The sequence below is a fragment of the Liolophura sinensis genome, chromosome 1, assembly GCF_032854445.1.
Source record: "Liolophura sinensis isolate JHLJ2023 chromosome 1, CUHK_Ljap_v2, whole genome shotgun sequence".
Taxonomy (NCBI): Eukaryota; Metazoa; Mollusca; class Polyplacophora; order Chitonida; family Chitonidae; genus Liolophura; species Liolophura sinensis.
The window spans coordinates 5,644,934-5,665,132 of record NC_088295.1 but is presented as its reverse complement, the minus strand read 5'-3'; the positions used below and the strand labels follow the sequence as shown (position 1 = coordinate 5,665,132).

Sequence of the window (20,199 nt, the reverse complement as noted above, 5' to 3'; positions counted from 1 at the left end):
TCCCCACAATGTTATTTTACACTTCAGCTGCCCATACCAATATCCACGATTACTGCTCATCTCAAATACCAATTTCCTGGAGATATTTTTGATGCAATTAGAAGGAATTACCATGTATATGTATTCATTCAGAGGCTATGTGGTGCATCCTCACCAAAATCTTGATTAATCCGTAACCATCAACTAGGGGGCCCCTTCATTACCATCTTCCTCTACATCGATTTAAGCTGGTACATCTTTGTAATTCTTCCTCACATGCTACATCGCAGTAAAACACCTCAGCAGTGACATCTGGCTAGCCACCTCTTAACTACTTTCAGGCCTACAAATCAGTGTTTTATTTGGCCAAACAAGAGCTAACATGCCAGTTACCCTGAGTGAACTGCTGAGGCAGGATAAAATGACAGCGTCCCACTGCTATATACCGTGCACTTATGTGTAGGTCACCAATTACTGATGTCCAGGCAACGTGTTTAAATAAACACCATACAGATCAATCAGTAGACAGAACAAAAAGTACTTTTCCATGATATTACACAGATCTGTCCGTATTTTGCACAATAACACCCTAGCAAATAGGTGTGTGTGCATAGAAGGTGTACTCACATCAACCTCCCCAACATCAATCACGTAGAAGTTGTCACCCTCATCACCTGCAAACAACAATCAAAAACTTGAGAACTTGGTACTGAAAGATGTGATAGTGATGATGATGATAATGACAATAATGACAAAAACAGAACTGACTGATCTGTCAATACATGTATTAACACAGCTTGTGGGTTGTGTAAACCTCGTCTCTTATACAGACAGTTTTCCAAACAGTCATCTAATAAAAGGAGATGGAAAACAGCCACACTTATCACACACAAGTAGAGAGATGAATGGACAGACCGAATGATTACATAGATGGACATACACACATGTACAGTCCTAGGAATACATCCATCACAACAGTGCTAATTTACTTACCCTGCTGAATTATCACCTCACCCGCATGTCGATGAACAGGGAACATCGCATCAAAAATGTCACTGAAAGGGAAAATATTGATTTTTCATTTTAAATGTTTTTTGGATTACTGCTACTCAGGTAGCCTGCAAATGACCTGCAGCTGGTCATGTATGCATAATTCTATGTGGTTATGCTGAGGAATGGAGACTACAGTCCCAGTGTACATTAAGGGGGTCAACGAACCTCAATCAACTCAGCCTGCAGATTACAAGTGACAAGATCAGAGAAAACAAGATTAGAGACAACTGAAAAACAAGCACAAAATGCTGGATGAACTAGAGACAAGATTACAGTTACAATGAGATGCTATTTCCATGCTGCAACAACAATGCTTTACAGTGCTTCCAATCTGCCAAAGACACCAGATATAAAACATCTGACAACACAAGTCTGACCATGGTGCCTCATCAGGTACAGGGAAATTCAAGTCAGCAGTAGACAGAGGAAATTAACTGATCACAGCAGCAGGCAAAACCTGAACATGTATTTCAAACTCTGCAAAGCCTACTGTATATGTCTAATGTATGCACAGCATACACCATAAAGCTTTTTCTGGCACCATGATGCTTCAATAACAGCAACTCTACCTGTACAGCATGACCAGTCCATAACCACCTTAATAACACAAAACTGTCATGTAAAAGCACCAGAAATAAGAACACACAACCAGATCTGACAGTTTCTGTGAGGAGTATTTTATTACCAATTAGTTTGCCTTGATACAGGTGTACCTGTAGCCAATGGAGAGATATGAAGCTCATGTAAGGCCAGCAGGAAGGATACTTCAAACCAACAGCATGGGCTCGCTTTACGACAGCAATCAAACTATGACAACAAATCCATCAGAAAAGCTTCTGTTCACAAATATTAGGCACACATGCAAGCAAGCTTTAATCTTACACAATCTTCACATCCACTTTCAAATATTCACATATTCTTCACTCTGTATACTAACATATAAAATAAAGTACAAGTTACATTAACTGTCAAAACAGGAAAAGGCATCTAAATAGGGGACAGGCCTAATTCAGTTTGGGAAAAGCCTTTAGCACTAAGGAAAAAGACCAAGAATTTCCAGCTTAAGATTTTCTTGCGTTTTTATGGGGAACTGGTTAAATCTTATCGCAAAACTTGCCCTGAAGGTCCATTTTTTTGTCATTGATTAAATTGTGTAGACACGAGGCTATAGTGGAGAAGGCGATAAGCAAGCTGGGAAATCCTCTCTGCATATAGCCTGCCTGCAATGAGAGCCCATTTATCAGCTCTGGTGGAGAGACCAGCAGCACTCTGATCAAAGTCCGGCTGTAGATCAATGAGGACTGACATACAACTCTGCCCCACAAGTGCCAAGTGGACCATGCCATCTCATATGTTCTTTTCCAGCTCTAAGCTGTAAGGGTGGTCGTTTCTGGTCACAACATGGCTACATCTCAGCCAGACAACCTTAATATATTGACCAGACCTCACTCATCCTATCACCCCACCCTATAAAACCCCATCCCATCTCATACCATCTCATCCCACCCCACCAAAGAACTCAGCTGTACATGTATATATTTCAGCTATCAAACACAGTTCGGCATTTCGAAAGGTTTCACCCAGGTCTGTAAATCATCACAGGCACATTATGATAGCAGCCTGACCTCCTGGAGTGTGGACATTCTTGTAACTGATGTGATGACAGCTTTGTTAGGCCACATCAGCTACAGCCAGCACTTTAATGGATGTTGTTTCCTTGTCCAGGCTCCCCTTAATTCTGCTAAATGCAAGGTTCCACATCAGATGCTGGGCTTCTGGTCCCCAGGGTCTCTAATTTCCCTCTGGGCCACTTCTACAAATCACTCTCCCTAGGCAGCTCCACTTTACACCGTCAGGAAAACAGGCTATGATTACCACAGAACCAAAGATGGCATGCTTAGAGCAGTCAACATGAGAACCAAAGGCAGGCTTGGGTTCAATCCCCAGCATTGTTCAGTACCCAAAAGTCTGCATGTGCACATGTGTCTAACAATCTCTCCCTAGGCAGCTCAACTTTACACTGTCAGGACAAAAGGCTATCATTACCAGACAGAACCAAAGGCAGGCATGGGTTCAATCCTCAGCATTGCTCAGTACCCAAAAGTCTGCATGCACACGTGTCTAACAATCACTCTCCCTGGGCAGCTCTACACTGTCAGCACAACAGGCTATCATTACCAGACAGAACCAAAGGTGGCATGCTTAGTGCAGTACCAGACATGGGTTCAATCCTCAGCAACTATCAGTAGCTAATAATCTGCCTAAGTACATGTACATGTCGCTTACTGAATGGTGAAACATCTTCGTGATTTAAGTCATAAACAAAGCCGTGATTATGGCTAACATCGGACTGTCACTGTAACATGAGGTAAGAACTGCCTGGAGACGTTAAAGGGCCACTAGCATCAAGGTTCCATTAAAACTCTGTGAGAAACAGGCCCTGGGATTATGAAGCAATCTTAGACTTAATTTCAAATCACTTAAAAATTGTTATTTCTTACGTAACAAGGGCAAAATAGTGCTTGACAGCATAAATTCTGGATAAGCTATTGTACAACAAATTTTACCTAAACTAATGGAGAGGAAGACACCAAATTTAATTAAAGCTGTTACATTCCATACAGCGATATCAGTGGCCAAGCATCAAGGCCATGAATGTCAAATAAGAAAACACTATGAAAGTAATGTACTGAACTAATTTGCCATGATCAGAAAATTAAGCTTTGGAAAACATAAAAAAATCTAGACCTGAAAAGAAACTAGACCCGTGATATTTCTTTAACCGTTGAATTTGGCCTGATAAATGTTTCGTTTTTTTGGGCTCATCCTGACTGAAGTTACATGTGTCGATTGAAAGTTTTCATATATTTCGCCATGGCTTTCGACTTATACTGTATTCCTGATAGCACAAGGGTATGTGGGAATGCCATGGGGATTGTTGAGAATTACTCATGATGCATTGCAAACAGGGATAGTTACCTCCAAAGTCTATGTTAAATGCACAGGCTTATATTTCTATTTCTCAAGTAGAATGGTGTCATTTAAACATTGAGAAAACTATTGATTGTAGCTCAAATCTGTTGGCACGTGCCAGAAACTACAAGTCTTGGGCTACAACTTGATGTAAGTCTCAGATTTGTAACTTTCATAGTTCTTGAGTTAAAAACCATTGAAATTACATAACTCAAATTTTGGACCATATCTCAAAAAGTTACAAAGATAGGCAAAATCCGAAAGCAGATTCAGAATCAGCATTGTCAAATACACCAGAACACATGGAAACATTATCAAGATTAGAAACCTTTTATGACAACAAAAGTTCGACCATTAGCAAGCTTCCAAAGTTTTCAATGTCAAATGCAAGATTTTTTCAAATGAAATGTCAAAAAGCATTGGTTTCAAGCAATTCTCTAGTACACCTTAATCATTTGTAATAATTAAGTTGTATCTTGAACTTATCATTTACAGAAAAACTCCAGTTAATAAGTAGAGCTCCATTAACAAGAATTCTATGACCCGATTCCTTTTTATTACATACAACGCACTGCTTGGCACTGTGCCAAGTGTGCACTATCTGAGTCGTTAGATACCCCGATCACAAGACAGAAGCGTTTGACCTCTGGACTGGTCTTTAGTAGTTAGTATATGGGTGGATAGAGGTTTTTGTTTACATTGAATAAAGCAGACGACAAATATAAACAAAGAAACAAAATGGCTATTTTTTCTGTCCGAGTGAACGTTTATTTTAAAGGAGAAAAGTATCAGGTTACAGATAATTTAAAGCCCATAGGGCACACAATAAGAGATAATAATGGTTTCAGCAGCCTCTCCTAAACATCCCAGTTAACTACAAACCATGGTATGGCAATCAATCAATGGGTCACAAAACGATCAATCCATGATGTCTGATATTTCCTGCGATGCAAAACTTAGGTGCCGTTACACGAATCACTGCGTCCGGGCTACGACAGCCACAGTTCTTGCTGATGCCGGGGTTTCTGTGATGGACGTTATGTCTCTGACAGCCCACCACAATGAATCCAGTGTACAGGTTACGTCACCAAACCGTCCATTTCAAAACACTGTGAAATCAGCAATATCCTGCATGCTTCAAGTGTGTGATCAGAAAATGCCAAAAGTGAAAATGCTGTTGAGTGAAAATACTCCCATGTCAGTCACACCACTCCCAGTGCAAATGCCCGATGCTGTCGACTGCAATGTTACACGTAACAGTAGCAATACCATCCAAATGGCAAAATCCCAGTTTTCAGTCACGCCTCAAAGTTTTGGAGGGTTGTTCAACAATGCAACAATAAATAACAGCACAGTTCACATCAACTTCACATCCTCTGGATAGCGGACTGGCTGCAGATCGTCCTTTTCAACTCCCAATCCTTGTTTGATGTTTATCCATGTTAAACTTACATTTTTTTTTCTCACAATGTTCAGTCCGATTACTCATGTTTCCTCTCCGCAAACGCTATTGTCTGACTGCCCCCAATATATTGCCGGTGACCCAGATCTTCAAATTTGGTACATCATGTGACCTTTACTCATGAGTGTGACGCATTTATTTTACGTAACAATTCTGTACATACAATGTACATATAACTTTGTACAGATTGAGTCATTACAAATTTAAATTGTGATAGCCATCCATTGTATTTCACAATACTATAAACGCATTATCCTCATGATACCTTGAATACACATATATAAATTATAATATATTTATACCAGTGCTTACTTATAATAAGCATAAACACTTATCTATGATGCTGTTATTATTTTGTTATTTATCAACATATGTTGAGAAGTTAACATTGAATTGAAAATGCGAACTTAAGTGTTCCATTATTTCAACATTCGTTACCCAGTGTTCATGAATTTGATACAGAATACAACACGACCGCAAAACATTTACACAAGCAAACCAAACAAAATTCAGTATCAAGTTATTGTTATCAGCCTGTTCCTTCATTTCATGTCAAGATCTCAGAACTTATTACATGTATGAAAACTAGAAATGGATCTATTGCACTTCTTTTATGTTTATTTTTCTTGTAACTAATGACTAATACAATTCATTGGTCTTCTCCACTCACAAAGGGTCTATAAGTTATTCTGTCTGTAATGAAGGACCTAGGACCTATGTTTATTTTTCTTGTAACTAATGACTAATACAATTCATTGGTCTTCTCCACCCACAAAGGGTCTATAAGTTATTCTGTCTGTAATGAAGGACCTAGGACCTATGTTTATTTTTCTTGTAACTAATGACTAATACAATTCATTGGTCTTCTCCACCCACAAAGGGCCTATAAGTTATTCTGTCTGTAATGAAGGACCTAGGACCTATGTTTATTTTTCTTGTAACTAATGACTAATACAATTCATTGGTCTTCTCCACCCACAAAGGGCCTATCAGTTATTCTGTCTGTAATGAAGGACCTAGCCTCCACCTCATTATGACATGACTTTAAAGAGAATGAACTGCACCAGAACATCATATTATGATACACTGTAAGATTGTAGATATTCTCCCGAAATTTGGAAGAGTCGCTACCATTTCTATTTGTTTGGTTAGTGTGAGCATGAAAATCTTCATTATCTGTACAACTGCCGTATGTGACAACAGATCAAGGCAAAATATCCTAATACAATATACATGTTTTGGCCCTTACATTTGAAAGTTTAAATGGCTGGATCACTGTTGAAAAATGGTTTACATCTACCAATGCTGTCTTTGACATATTAAATTTCGGGCGTTTTAGGGAATCGGTGGATAGCATAAGTAAGGTAGCATTGGCGCCAGATTTGTTTTAGTTAAATTGTCTGCGTGCAAGGCTGTACGACTGAAGCTGGGCGTCACGTATAGGAACATCCAACATAGCACAGATCACTGACAATTGGCGTAGAATTCAAGCCATACACTGGGAGCGAAATCAGGACGATTTAATGCAGCGGCAGTGGCAGAACTTGCTGTGTGGTATGAACCCAAATGACCATTTTTTTTTTTTAGGCCTTGCTACATCTTCTTCATGGCAAACACTAGAGAATGTTACAAATATCACAGTAGTCATTCTTCACAACTGCGGGAAGTGGTACATGAGCCTTTGCTGTAGCCCTCAGTTTCTGAAAACTAACATGTGGATCTAATTTTGATTTTGACAGGACTGTTTGCTTTAAATCTCACATGTATGATATAGCTTTCAGGAATTTAGACATACACACAAATCGTCATGCATATTCAGTACACTCTGTTTTAATTTTAGAAGCGTAACATCTAATTTTGAAGTGTATTTATGCCTGCACGGCCCAGTAACCTCCACATTCTTTACTTTCACAATTTTTATGACTAACCAAGTGCTCAATTGCGGTAGGCCTAAATATTAATAGGGGCTGTTAAATACATGAACGTAGGCTACCCTACATGGTGTAAATCTTTTCGCTACATACACTTTCATAGGCAATCAAGGCACCAAATGGTATGTGACATTCATTGTCACAATCCTCAAAATAGCACAGCGCATACGAAAGCCTTTCCTGACACGAAACTAATCGAATAATAAATGAAATCTCGATTCCAAACATAATTACATTCATTGCATAATCATAATATATAATTCCCAACAAAACAATGAAGAAAACATCACGAAACGAAGCTAATATTTGACCATAGTGTAAATACTATTGTCAGACCAAAATACACAAAAGTGTCTTTTTTGATTTTTTTTTTTTCTTTTTGATTGGTGTTTTACGCCGTACTCAAGAATATTTCACTTATACGATGGCGGCCAGCATTATGGTGGGTGGAAACCGGGCAGAGCCCGGGGGAAACCCACGACCATCTGCAGGTTGCTGCCAGACCTTCTCACGTACGGCCGCCAGCATGTCTTTTTTGATAAATTATGAGTAGGCCTACTATTTGTCCATATAAGTAAATATGGCCACAATACTGCCACAGCTGTGATACAAAGTGCAATGGGACAATCCAACAGTAAAAGTAATAACATTACCAAAATAGCACCAAGACATTCAAGAAGTACATTTTTTCAATCACTCACACAAGTCTGCCAAGTTTAATCTGTCACCAAAATTCTATATCTGATGAGCTGTGTTTATCCCTACAGTGGATCTGTGAAGCTGAATATCAAACTTGTTAACATGAACTGATATCAAAGGCAATGCTCTCAGAAGAAAACCAAAATCAATATTGGCTGTGTAAGTTCAACAGATTTGTGCTTATCTCTAGGATGATGATGGCGTGACTGGGGCCTGGGCAAGACATATTGTGTTCTGATCACAAGAAGGCCTGGAGCCTAAGCTTAGAAGTACCCTTATAAACATAGGCACCTCCTATCTTCACTGGGGAAGACCCCCGCACAGCGCACTACTGGGCACACACATGCTAAATACCAAAGTCAGGACAACAATAACCAACACAAGTGAAGGAGTCTGAGCTAACCTAAAAGCAGCCTCATTTACAACAGGAGGGCAATATTAAAGAAAAGAGAACTGACAATGTGTCTGGAAGCCTACTGTTAGCCCTGCATCTGACAATGCTGCTTCCTGATTCTGACAGGCTAGGTATTGACACACAATCACTTACAGCAAACTCATTAGCTAGTTCAGCAGTCAGGGGAACGCAGGAGCACCCTGGAGCAGGAGCACTGTGGAGCACATAACAGTGGCGAGTAAATCATAGTGGGTAATTGACCTGTCAGCAGAGACCGCTACCCTGACCTCACGTCCCCTCCTGCCAGGTAAGGGCATCACTACTCTAACCTCGCCTGTACATGCACACACATGCCAACACACACATACTACAAAAAGACTTATTGAACAGTGTGGAAAAAACAAGCGAAATGCTAAAGGTCAGCTAATAATGGCATATGCGACAATAAAGTACACAAAAACCTTGCTGAGGAACTATCAATAACAGCAGCCTGCCAGCAGGAGCATGTGTAGCAATCCTAGAATCAATTACTATTTCCTAAACACTTGTTTGAACACAGCTAGAGTCAGCAAACATGTACTACAGGTTATACACCTGAATTATAATACAGCTGAAGTCAACAAACCATTAAACTAAACACTTGTTTGAACACAGCTAGAGTCAGCAAACATGTACTACAGGTTATACACCTGAATTATAATACAGCTGGAGTCAACAAACCATTACAACTAAACACTTGTTTGAACGCAGCTGAAGTCAGCAAACATGTACTACAGGTTATACACCTGAATTATAATACAGCTGGAGTCAACACACCATTACAACTAAACACTTGTTTGAACACAGCTAGAGTCAGCAAACATGTACTACAGGTTATACACCTGAATTATAATACAGCTGGAGTCTACAAACCATTACAACTAAACACTTGTTTGAACGCGGCTAAAGTCAGCAAACATGTACTACAGGTTATACACCTGAATTATAACACAGCTGGAGTCAACAAACCATTACAACTAAACACTTGGTTTAACACAGCTAGAGTCAGCAAGCATACACTACTGCCTAAACACTTGTCTTAATGCAGCTAGACTTAGCAAGCCTTTAAGACAGCCTACACACCTGAATTATAATACAGCTAAAGTCAACAATTACTGCTTCCCATCGGCTTGGTTTAACAAACCAGGAGTCAGCAAACAACAGCAACAGACAACACCCTTGTTATATCATAGCAGAGTCAGTAAACAATAGCAACTGCTTCAACACTTGTTTTAACACAGCTATAGTCAGAAAACAATAATTTTACTCACTGTCTTACTCTAAACACTTTTCAACACAGCAAACAATTACCTCTGCCAAAACAATTACCACGGCAGACTACATACCTCTGTTCATACATGAAACATTTTTATTATTTAATAAGCAGTTATGGGGCCTCCATGTCCAACACGACGCAATTACCCAGAGGCCTCCCACCAAAGCAATCCCTGTGAGTTTAAGTCCAGCTAATGGATTCCTCCCCAGGCACATATGAGAAGATCTGCCAGCAACCTGCGGATGGTTGTGGGCTTTCCCCCAAGCTCTGTCAGGTTTAATCCCACTGTAATGCTCGCCGCTGTCATGTAAGTGAAATATTCTTGAGTACTGCGTAACACACCAATGAAATAAATAAATGATGTCTCATAAAATTGAGTATTAAAATGCTTCTCACTGTTCTTTCTGAAGAATAAAAATGGCTTTAAACTAGTTTTCCTGCAGCCCTAGAGTTAGTCCAAAACTTAATTATGGTAGCCTGTAGTTGTGATGTCAACGGCATGAACGATTAGAACAACTCTGTGGGGCAAAGAGTCTTCATTTTAAAGTTTCTTTTCATGTATCCTTTAACACTGCTATAAGCTGGTAAATAAATATTACTGCTACCACCTGTTTTACACTCGTACAACAACAAGAGTCAAGGATACTGCATCTGATTTCCAACACAGTACAATAAAGACTGACCAACATGAGGTCACTCCATTTGTCCTCATATTTGATTGATTTGACTGCTGTTTTACCATACTCAAGAATATTTATCTTATTTATATGACAGCAGTCAGCACATGGTGAGACAAAACCGTGCAGAGCCCAGGGAAAACCCAAGACCATCTGCATGTTGCTGGCAGACCTGACAACGTCCTCATGATAATTCACACATGATGGCTTCATGACGGTTATTATCTAATATTTTCACAGTGGGAAGCACTGCTTCAGATAAGAGCCTACAAGTATATTATTTTATAAAACTTGAAGACAAATTACACGCATTTTTATCTGACTTTAAATTTGATTTTTGAAAAAAAAAAACTTTTTGTAGCTGTACTATAGTAAATTTACTGAAATTTTCTATTCACCACATTACGACAGTGTTTATGCTGCAAAAACATACAAGTACATCAACACTTAACTATCTGTAACTATCTGTACGTCTCAAAGGATGCAAATGTAAAACAAGTGAAGTAATGAAAATTCAAAAAGTTTAAACAAAATTATGTTTTTTTGGAAACATATGTTTCAATCCTTACTAGATAGGTTTCCATGTGTATACAAAAAATAACACAATACAAAACCATGCCCAATACTGAGAACCATAAACTCCATGACTGCATGACTGGTGTCTCAGACTTCCCCTGATCCCTCATAGTGCTGGGTGATTGTACATTATGTTCATTGCCATTGCTATCAAGGGGCCATAAAAGACAGTGACGCTGCACGATTCAGTGTGTAAAGATCATATCCAATGAGTATTCACACAGAAACCCACAACTAAATCTTATTTTGTTTGATTCTAATTCAACTCTGTCAATTCATTTTTTTTTTAAGAACCTTTTCAAAAAAGTAAAAACAAGATACTTTTTCATACACTTGTGAATCCAGAGCACCCTTTTCAGCTGTAAGTTTTATATGTAATTCACGTTTCATGTTCACATAATTTGCACAACAGTGTTTTTGTATTAAATGAATATTTAAGGGCAACAATGCTGAAATATCTTCAATTCTTATCTGGAAAAAATGCTGCAGTCAATCCATTTTAATTTTTTTTGGCCAAAACCAAATCACGTGCAAACCTGAACTCAAGCTACATAAACAAGGTATTTTACAGTTAATATAGGTGTTGTAATCTTGCAGTGACATTTCCATAGCTACATACAAAATAAGCTTACCTGCGCTCATTGTCATCCAAATGACTGAAGAGGACGTTTTTACCGATGGCTTTGGACAAGGCTGCCATGGTCTTGTAATCCTTCGGAACAACCTGTAAGGAGAACAAGAGAATTCAGTTCAGAACTATCGGATAAAGCAGATATACCTATAAAGTCATTCATCAATTCTAGTGAAGCATTCAGATTTATCGTGTAATCCCAAACTCTGTGCCTCCAATCCATCCAAACTCACCCATAAACCACCGAACTTCTCAGCTTCTACGTTAACCTCTTGGCCATATACAGGAGGCCATGGGTAACTTATGAAGTGAGAGCTACATGCATCAGTAGTAGCAAAAGGCTTATCAAGACTGTAAATGAAGTAATTGGTGGATGGGGAAATCTGGTTGTAAAGATGTATCTGATCCAATGCTGACCACAAGGGAAGCACAGCATCAGAGCAAGACCACAAGGGACAGTTAGTTCTAATCTCTCATATTAATGCCTGTTAAGTCCTAGACATGTCTTCAAACAAATCAGACATGACAGCAGTGCGCACAGACTCTCCACGGGCTAACAGTGCAAAATACAGACTGCTTCATTCAGGGCAAATGTCTGCCACAGCCCTAAATTACTGCTTGCAATTCTAAAGATGCAGGCTTATTACAAGCACATGTTAAAGTGACAAGAAGAATCACATGTGTTCAATCATACTGCAGAAATCTAATCAAAATTCTAAGACAATGTCAGTTAACAGGACAAAAAGTGTCGAAGAAGGGTAAAAAACAATAAAAGCACTTCACTGACTTGGTCCTTACACCTGTCCTTAAGCTCCTTGTCACAGGTTGGCCTGTCAGCAGCCATGGTTCTGGGTAGAGTATTGCTGGCGTGGTTGTGTCAGCCGGCTTCCAGCAAGACCAGATAGGATGTGAGGGGACACGAGGCTAAGAGACACACTCCTGTCCACAGATTAGTGTCAACACAACTGCAGAGCCCTGGCCAAGCTCTCTCTCTCTTACTACTACACTATCAACACTGACACAGTCGCTGTCCCTTTAAGCCGATGACCAAAGGAACAATTTTCTCAATGGCCAAATGAAATTACATGCACTTTACACAAACTTTATTCACTCGCTGACTAACTAATCAAGCCAGAAGTAGAGAAGCTTGTGATTGGCCCATTTCGCTGAGTGTCAATACCAATCCCTGACTTGGTCGTTACTACCGCAGGATCTCGGGGATACATACTGGTCACTCCAGCTTCCCCGAGCTGTTCTCAGTCAACCCTTCTAATGACCACCCCAAACACAACTGCAATGTCTCCTGAACACACAGCTCTCAAAAAATGTGAGCAAAATACTCATGAATAGAGGAGTGTGGAATAACTGAGGACAGGGCAATGTATCAATGAGGACTGTTCATGCAGCAGCAACCTGCCAGAGAGAGACAGATACACCAGATATGAATGACGAGCTATCAGTAAGGGTGGTGTCTGTCAGGATAACATAAAACACTCCCCACAATAATGCCTTTTGTTACCGACTATTAATTTGTCCCAGACATTTCAGTCAACATGCTGGAAATTCTTTCAATTGGGGACATTTACACCTGGCATGGTAAACATGTCAACAATAATGACGTAAGCTAGGTGGCAATCTTAATACCTGTGCCTATACTTTCGCATCAATTTCCACCTCTAATCAATGATGTTTCTCTAAACAATATTAATGATTTAAGCAGTTCTGACATCAGACCATTTCATTACCACTGCCTATTTGCAACAATTAACACCCCAAAACAATATTGTTTTCTAGGCAAGATAATAAATATATGAGAAAAACAAGCATTTCTCAAACTTGATCATTCCATGAACGCTTCATTTACAACAATTAACACTCTACATCAATTATCTTTCCAGATAAGACCCCAACATAATCCAAGCATCTCTCATACAGGTACATCGCCATTTCATCAACACCTCTTATTTACAATTAACACTCCACATCAATTATCTTTCCAGGTAAGATACCAATGCAGTTCAAACATTTCTCACACCACAATTATCCCTCCAAATGAGGTTTCTTAAGATACCTTGCAGTTTCAACAAAACCATATACATGTATTTGCAACAACTGACACACTAATTCAAGGGTATCTTCTATCAACATAACAAAATGATAAAAGAACTCCTGATAGCTGGCCACTCCACCTCCTAAATGTAACAATTAACAATTCAAATTAAAGATGTTTGTCTGTAAGATCCAGGCAATCCTGATACCTAACCATTTCATCAAACCTGCATGTTTATATCAACAATTAACACTCTAAATGAACGATGTTTGTCGGCGAGAGAAGACAATAACATTCAAGCAGTTCTGATACCTAGCTATTTCATCAACACTGCATATTTACAGCAATAGACACACTAAACCAATAGTATTTCTTGGAAAGATAACATAATAATTGGAAACGTATTAACATTAAATGACTTCATTATCAAGATTGTCAGGAATCAGGACAACAGGAAGTCTAGTCAGTGAAGTATTGATTTCTTGTATCCTTTTTCAAACCTTATTTGTTGATGCAGACCTAAGCTACATACACACATACAAGGTATTTACCTTTACTTAAAGGTATATCTAAAATTTCATAAAACATTACTGCAAGTCCTAAAATTCCTCATTGAAACGTTTATTTATTTAATATTTGATTGGTGTTTTACGCAGTACTCAAGAATATTTCACTTATATGACCGCGGCCAGCATTATGGTGGGTCGAAAATGGGCAGAGCCCGGAGGAAATCCGCAACCCTACGCAGGTTGCTGCAAGATCTTCCCACGTATGACCAGAGAGGAAGCCAGCATGAGCCGGACTTGAATTTACAGCGACCACATTGGTGAGAGACTCCTGGGTCATTATGCTGCGCTAGCGCGCTAACCAACTGAGCCACGGAGGCCTCTCCTCGAAACCTAAGGGTATATTTGCATGTACATGAACACACAACTACGTAACAAACCTCTCCCTACACGTACCTCTTTATCTACACACTGTTTCTTTGGCAGGAATCCATCTTGAACTAAGTTACAGAGGGGTACATAATTAAGCCTGAAGAAAAGTTTTTGATGAAATATTGGTCATTTAAGTTCTGCTGATGGAATCCGCAATTCATTTTATCCATGTGTGAATTTGCTTGAGGAAAAAGAGGCAATCTGAAGGAGTCTTTTGGCTGATCGTCCAGTAGAAGAGGTTGTTTTTGTGTGGCCTTAGGCCGCTGCCAGTCTGCTGGTGAAGATGTGAGAAGCTTTAGGAATGGAGCAGTGTGTGAAGACATAATGGTTAGCCCTGAGCTGGGTCCATCTGTCAGGAGTCCTCTTTCTCCAGCCATCACTGATTACACCAGGATGAGAAATTCCAGCTCACTTCAGTGATCCTGGGTTAACTGTACAGGTGTGAGCAGCACTTGTCAGGGTGCGTCATGCTGTGTACCTGACGTATGTAGTGGGTACAGCCTGCAGCTAATTACTGATTAGCACAGCCCATTATGACAAGTCAGTCACCCAGGTGTCGTGCTAGAATGCAGCAAAGGTTAGCACATACAGTGTGCATCAGAAGCTCTTTAAATGCTATTCAAGTTTCCCATTTTTCACACGGGTCTGGCATGCATTTCACTCATACATGTGTGCTATGGATGTCGCAGTCACACGGGTCTGGCATGAATGCCAGTCATATAGGTCTGCTGAGGATGTCAGTCACACTGGTCTGCGGTCGCTATCATAGTCACACTGGTCTGCGGTAGCTGTCATAGTCACACTGGTCTGCAGTCGCTGTCATAGTCACACTGGTCTGCGGTCGCTGTCATAGTCACACTGGTCTTCTCTGGATGTCACAGTCACACAGGTCTGCTGTGCATGTCGCCATCACACAGGTTTCCTGTGGATGTCAAGTCACTCATGTCTGCTTTGGATGTCAAGTTACACACGTCTGATCTGGATGTCACCTTCACATAGGCGTGTTGTGAATGTCACAGTCACACAGGTCTGCTGTGCATGTCACTGTCACAGAGGTCTGCTGTGGATGTCACTATGACACAAGTCTGCTGTGGATGTCACCATCACACAGGTCTGCTGTGGATGTCACCTTCACACAGGTCTGCTGTGGATGTCACTGTCACACAGGTCTGCTGTGGATGTCACTGTGACACAAGTCTGCTGTGGATGTCACTTGACACAAGTCTGCTATGGATGTCACCATCACACAGGTCTGCTGTGGATGTCACTGTGACACAAGTCTGCTATGGATGTCACTGTGACACAAGTCTGCTGTGGATGTCACCATCACACAGGTCTGCTGTGGATGTCACCATCACACAGGTCTGCTGTGGATGTCACTGTGACACAAGTCTGCTGTTGATGTCACCGTCACACAGGTCTGCTGTGGATGTCACTGTGACACAAGTCTGCTGTTGATGTCACCGTCCCACAGGTCTGCTGTGGATGTCACTGTGACACAAGTCTGCTATGGATGTCACTGTGACACAAGTCTGCTGTGGATGTCACCATCACACAGGTCTGCTGTGGATGTCACCATCACACAGGTCTGCTGTGGATGTCACTGTGACACAAGTCTGCTGTTGATGTCACCGTCACACAGGTCTGCTGTGGATGTCACTGTGACACAAGTCTGCTGTTGATGTCACCGTCACACAGGTCTGCTGTGGATGTCACCGTCACACAGGTCTGCTGTGGATGTCACTGTGACACAAGTCTGCTGTGGATGTCACTGTGACACAAGTCTGCTGTGGATGTCACCGTCACACAGGTCTGCTGTGGATGTCACTGTGACACAAGTCTGCTGTGGATGTGACCGTCACATTGGTCTAATATAAAAGTCTTCCAACATTTTTTTTATGTCTGTTATAACCAACATGATTTTTGTATACACAGTATGTATTGTCACACTGCTCAGGGCGACTAGCACAACACTACTCCTGATAAGATGATATCATTATCATGCAGGTGTTGACAATAATGACACAAGGCTCTAGGACACAGACTTTAATGGTCTCTCTTATTACAAGCCTGATTACACTCCTGATTAACAGTGACTGACACCTGTACTCTGGCCAGCTGACTAAAGAAGGATGGATTCTCTGACCACACCTAGGCCATAGAAACTTAATCGATGTACATGTACACACACTGGAAATTGTCGGTTATAAAACAGCCACATGTTTATAATGCATCTAACTGTTATAGTCAGCCATATCTCATACCAAGAATAAGGCAGTGAGACAATCAGTTAGGTATGACCAGGGTATTTCAATCAGATTTTCATTCAGCACAGACAAGTGCACAAAATTATATTCAGCAAAACTCCCACCAAAATCAATGATATTGTACCTGTATGTGTAGCTCTGGTGTAGAAATAAACAACTAACACACGACAATCATCGTGTGAATTTCAAATCGACACAGAAGAAAAGCTGTTGTCACACGCCACATGTAGACTTAACTTCAGTAAACACATAAACAACCATTAAATTTTTCTATTGCTGTCTTTTCTTTTCTTTTTCTTTTTTTTTTTCTGTAATTTGTAATACATTATCGCAGACTAAGTGGCCAACACTGACTGCTTAACAGTGTTACTGTATAGTGCACATGATTATAAACTACATGGTTGGGTGTGTATGATGCTATGCTTTGTACCGATCTGGTTCTCGCTCAATGACAAGATAACATCTTCATCACATCCACGTTGTTTACAAGAGACATACAAGAATGCTATATTTATTTATAGTAAGTCGCATTTGTTAAAGGTCAGGCATAATTTCTGTAATGGAGGCATGACACAGTGAATACTGGATACATTTGCTTTGTGCACATAGTTTGCCAGCTTGTGACAACGACCATCACAAATTTAAATCTTAACAGTCTACTGGAAATCTGAAATGAAATGCTAGACATTGGTAATTTCCGAGGCGCTGAAGCCAATGGAGGAGAGGGTATGTGAAGTAGGACCGATGTCATTCCTGTCAAGTCAAGCTCAATCACAGCGCTGATTGCAGGCACAATACACCCAATCTGGCTCCCTCACTCTGAAACCTCACTCATATCACAACGGCAATTTTCTCAAAACATAAACAAGGTTACTATGACGACAGAAGCAATAAATCTGCTCGTTCTCTGGGAGCTGCTGTGATCTGTGTGTTGAGTACAGAAACCCACAGAGGGGCAGATTCTTCAATAGCACTCAGACAGATTCACACAGACAACCTGCTTTACCATTACGTCTAATACTAAAGCCTTCAACTTTCACACTCTTGCTACAGTATTTGTACAAGAGATATTTATGGCTGATGTTTAAGGTTAGGTGTTGACTCAGGAGGAAATGATCTGGAACCTTAGGACAACATTGCCCACATAAGAGGATCAGGGACAGGAAAAAATATCTTATTAGAGCTTTGCTATTTGAGCAGATTAACACCTTTCCTTGTTGGCACACAAAGCGTTCATTCTGTGAAAAATAAAACAGACACATGTGATGGAAGGGACTGGATAATACAGTGAACAATTCAGATTTGTCATGATTAGGATTCTACAGCACTAGGAAAGGAAAAATATAGGTGGATAAAAACAGCCACTCCATTAAATGTCCATGGTAAAATGGAAGACAAAAATAAAATGTTGAATGTATATGACATAGCTGTGGATGGTAAAAAACAGAGAGGAACATATCCATATATCAAAGCTTACAAGACCGCAGCATAAAGCCTCCATTTGTCAGCGCACAACAGCAGATTGCACCTGACAAACACCACCATGTGGAGAACTAATGGCCATTATCCGCCAACATCAAACACACTTGCCTCTGTTTTTTTCATCCTGTCTCTATCCATTTTGGATCACCACTGCTTTTGGTGAAGCAAGGTCATAAGTCAAGGTGCAAATCATGCTGATATCTGAATTATTGATAGGCTATAACTAAGCCCATTGGATAAATCTGCCATTCCTGGCAAACAAACTGGTTTATCCATGTTTACGCGATACCAGAGTAGGTAATCTCACACAATCCCATAAGATGGTCAATGTAACTTGAACCATCTACCACAGTTACTACATTTTGATGGTTTTTATCCATGTTTATGAAATACCATAACAAGAGCCATCAGAAGATGGCAAATCCCCCCATGACTATACTCAACAGAATGATTGCATCACCACGTCATCACCTGCATGTAAAAACAAGAACAACCAGTCATCAACTACATCTACATTCATGTACCACCTGAAAACAACCAGTCATCAATTACATCAACATTCATGTACCACCTAAAAACAACCAGTCATCAACTACATCTACATTCATGTACCACCTGAAAACAACCAGTCATCAACCACATCTACATTCACGTACCACCTGAAAACAACCAGTCATCAACTACATCTACATTCATGTACCACCTGAAAACAACCAGTCATCAACTACATCTACATTCATGTACCACCTGAAAACAACCAGTCATCAACTACATCTACATTCATGTACCACCTGAAAACAACCAGTCATCAACTACATCTACATTCATGTACCACCTGAAAACAACCAGTCATCAACCACATCTACATTCATGTACCACCTGAAAACAACCAGTCATCAATTACATCAACATTCATGTACCACCTGAAAACAACCAGTCATCAACTACATCTACATTCATGTACCACCTGAAAACAACCAGTCATCAACTACATCTACATTCATGTACCACCTGAAAACAACCAGTCATCAACTACATCTACATTCATGTACCACCTGAAAACAACCAGTCATCAACTACATCTACATTCATGTACCACCTGAAAACAACCAGTCATCAACTACATCTACATTCATGTACCACCTGAAAACAACCAGTCATCAACCACATCTACATTCATGTACCACCTGAAAACAACCAGTCATCAACTACATCTACATTCATGTACCACCTGAAAACAACCAGTCATCAATTACATCAACATTCATGTACCACCTGAAAACAACCAGTCATCAACTACATCTACATTCATGTACCACCTGAAAACAACCAGTCATCAACTACATCTACATTCATGTACCACCTGAAAACAACCAGTCATCAACTACATCTACATTCATGTACCACCTGAAAACAACCAGTCATCAACTACATCTACATTCACGTACCACCTGAAAACAACCAGTCATCAACCACATCTACATTCATGTACCACCTGAAAACAACCAGTCATCAACTACATCTACATTCATGTACCACCTGAAAACAACCAGTCATCAACTACATCTACATTCATGTACCACCTAAAAACAACAAGTCATCAACTACATCTACATTCATGTACCACCTGAAAACAACCAGTCATCAACTACATCTACATTCATGTACCACCTGAAAACAATCAGTCATCAACTACATCTACATTCATGTACCACCTAAAAACAACAAGTCATCAACTACATCTACATTCATGTACCACCTGAAAACAACCA

At 40.1% G+C, this 20,199-nt stretch overlaps 1 protein-coding gene across 3 annotated transcripts in view; it reads right to left on the bottom strand.

The window, feature by feature from the left end:
• The window catches only part of LOC135470329 (cAMP-dependent protein kinase regulatory subunit-like), an 87,786-nt gene that overhangs the window by 9,054 nt on the left and 58,533 nt on the right, over positions 1 to 20,199 (bottom strand). For all 3 annotated transcript variants that reach the window (XM_064749207.1, XM_064749198.1, XM_064749215.1), the window contains exons 3-5: positions 11,692 to 11,783; positions 973 to 1,034; positions 607 to 653 (exon numbers count right to left, since the gene is read on the bottom strand). In XM_064749207.1, coding sequence (XP_064605277.1) covers positions 607 to 653; positions 973 to 1,034; positions 11,692 to 11,783 — 201 coding nt within the window. The remainder of the gene's footprint in view (positions 1 to 606; positions 654 to 972; positions 1,035 to 11,691; positions 11,784 to 20,199) is intronic.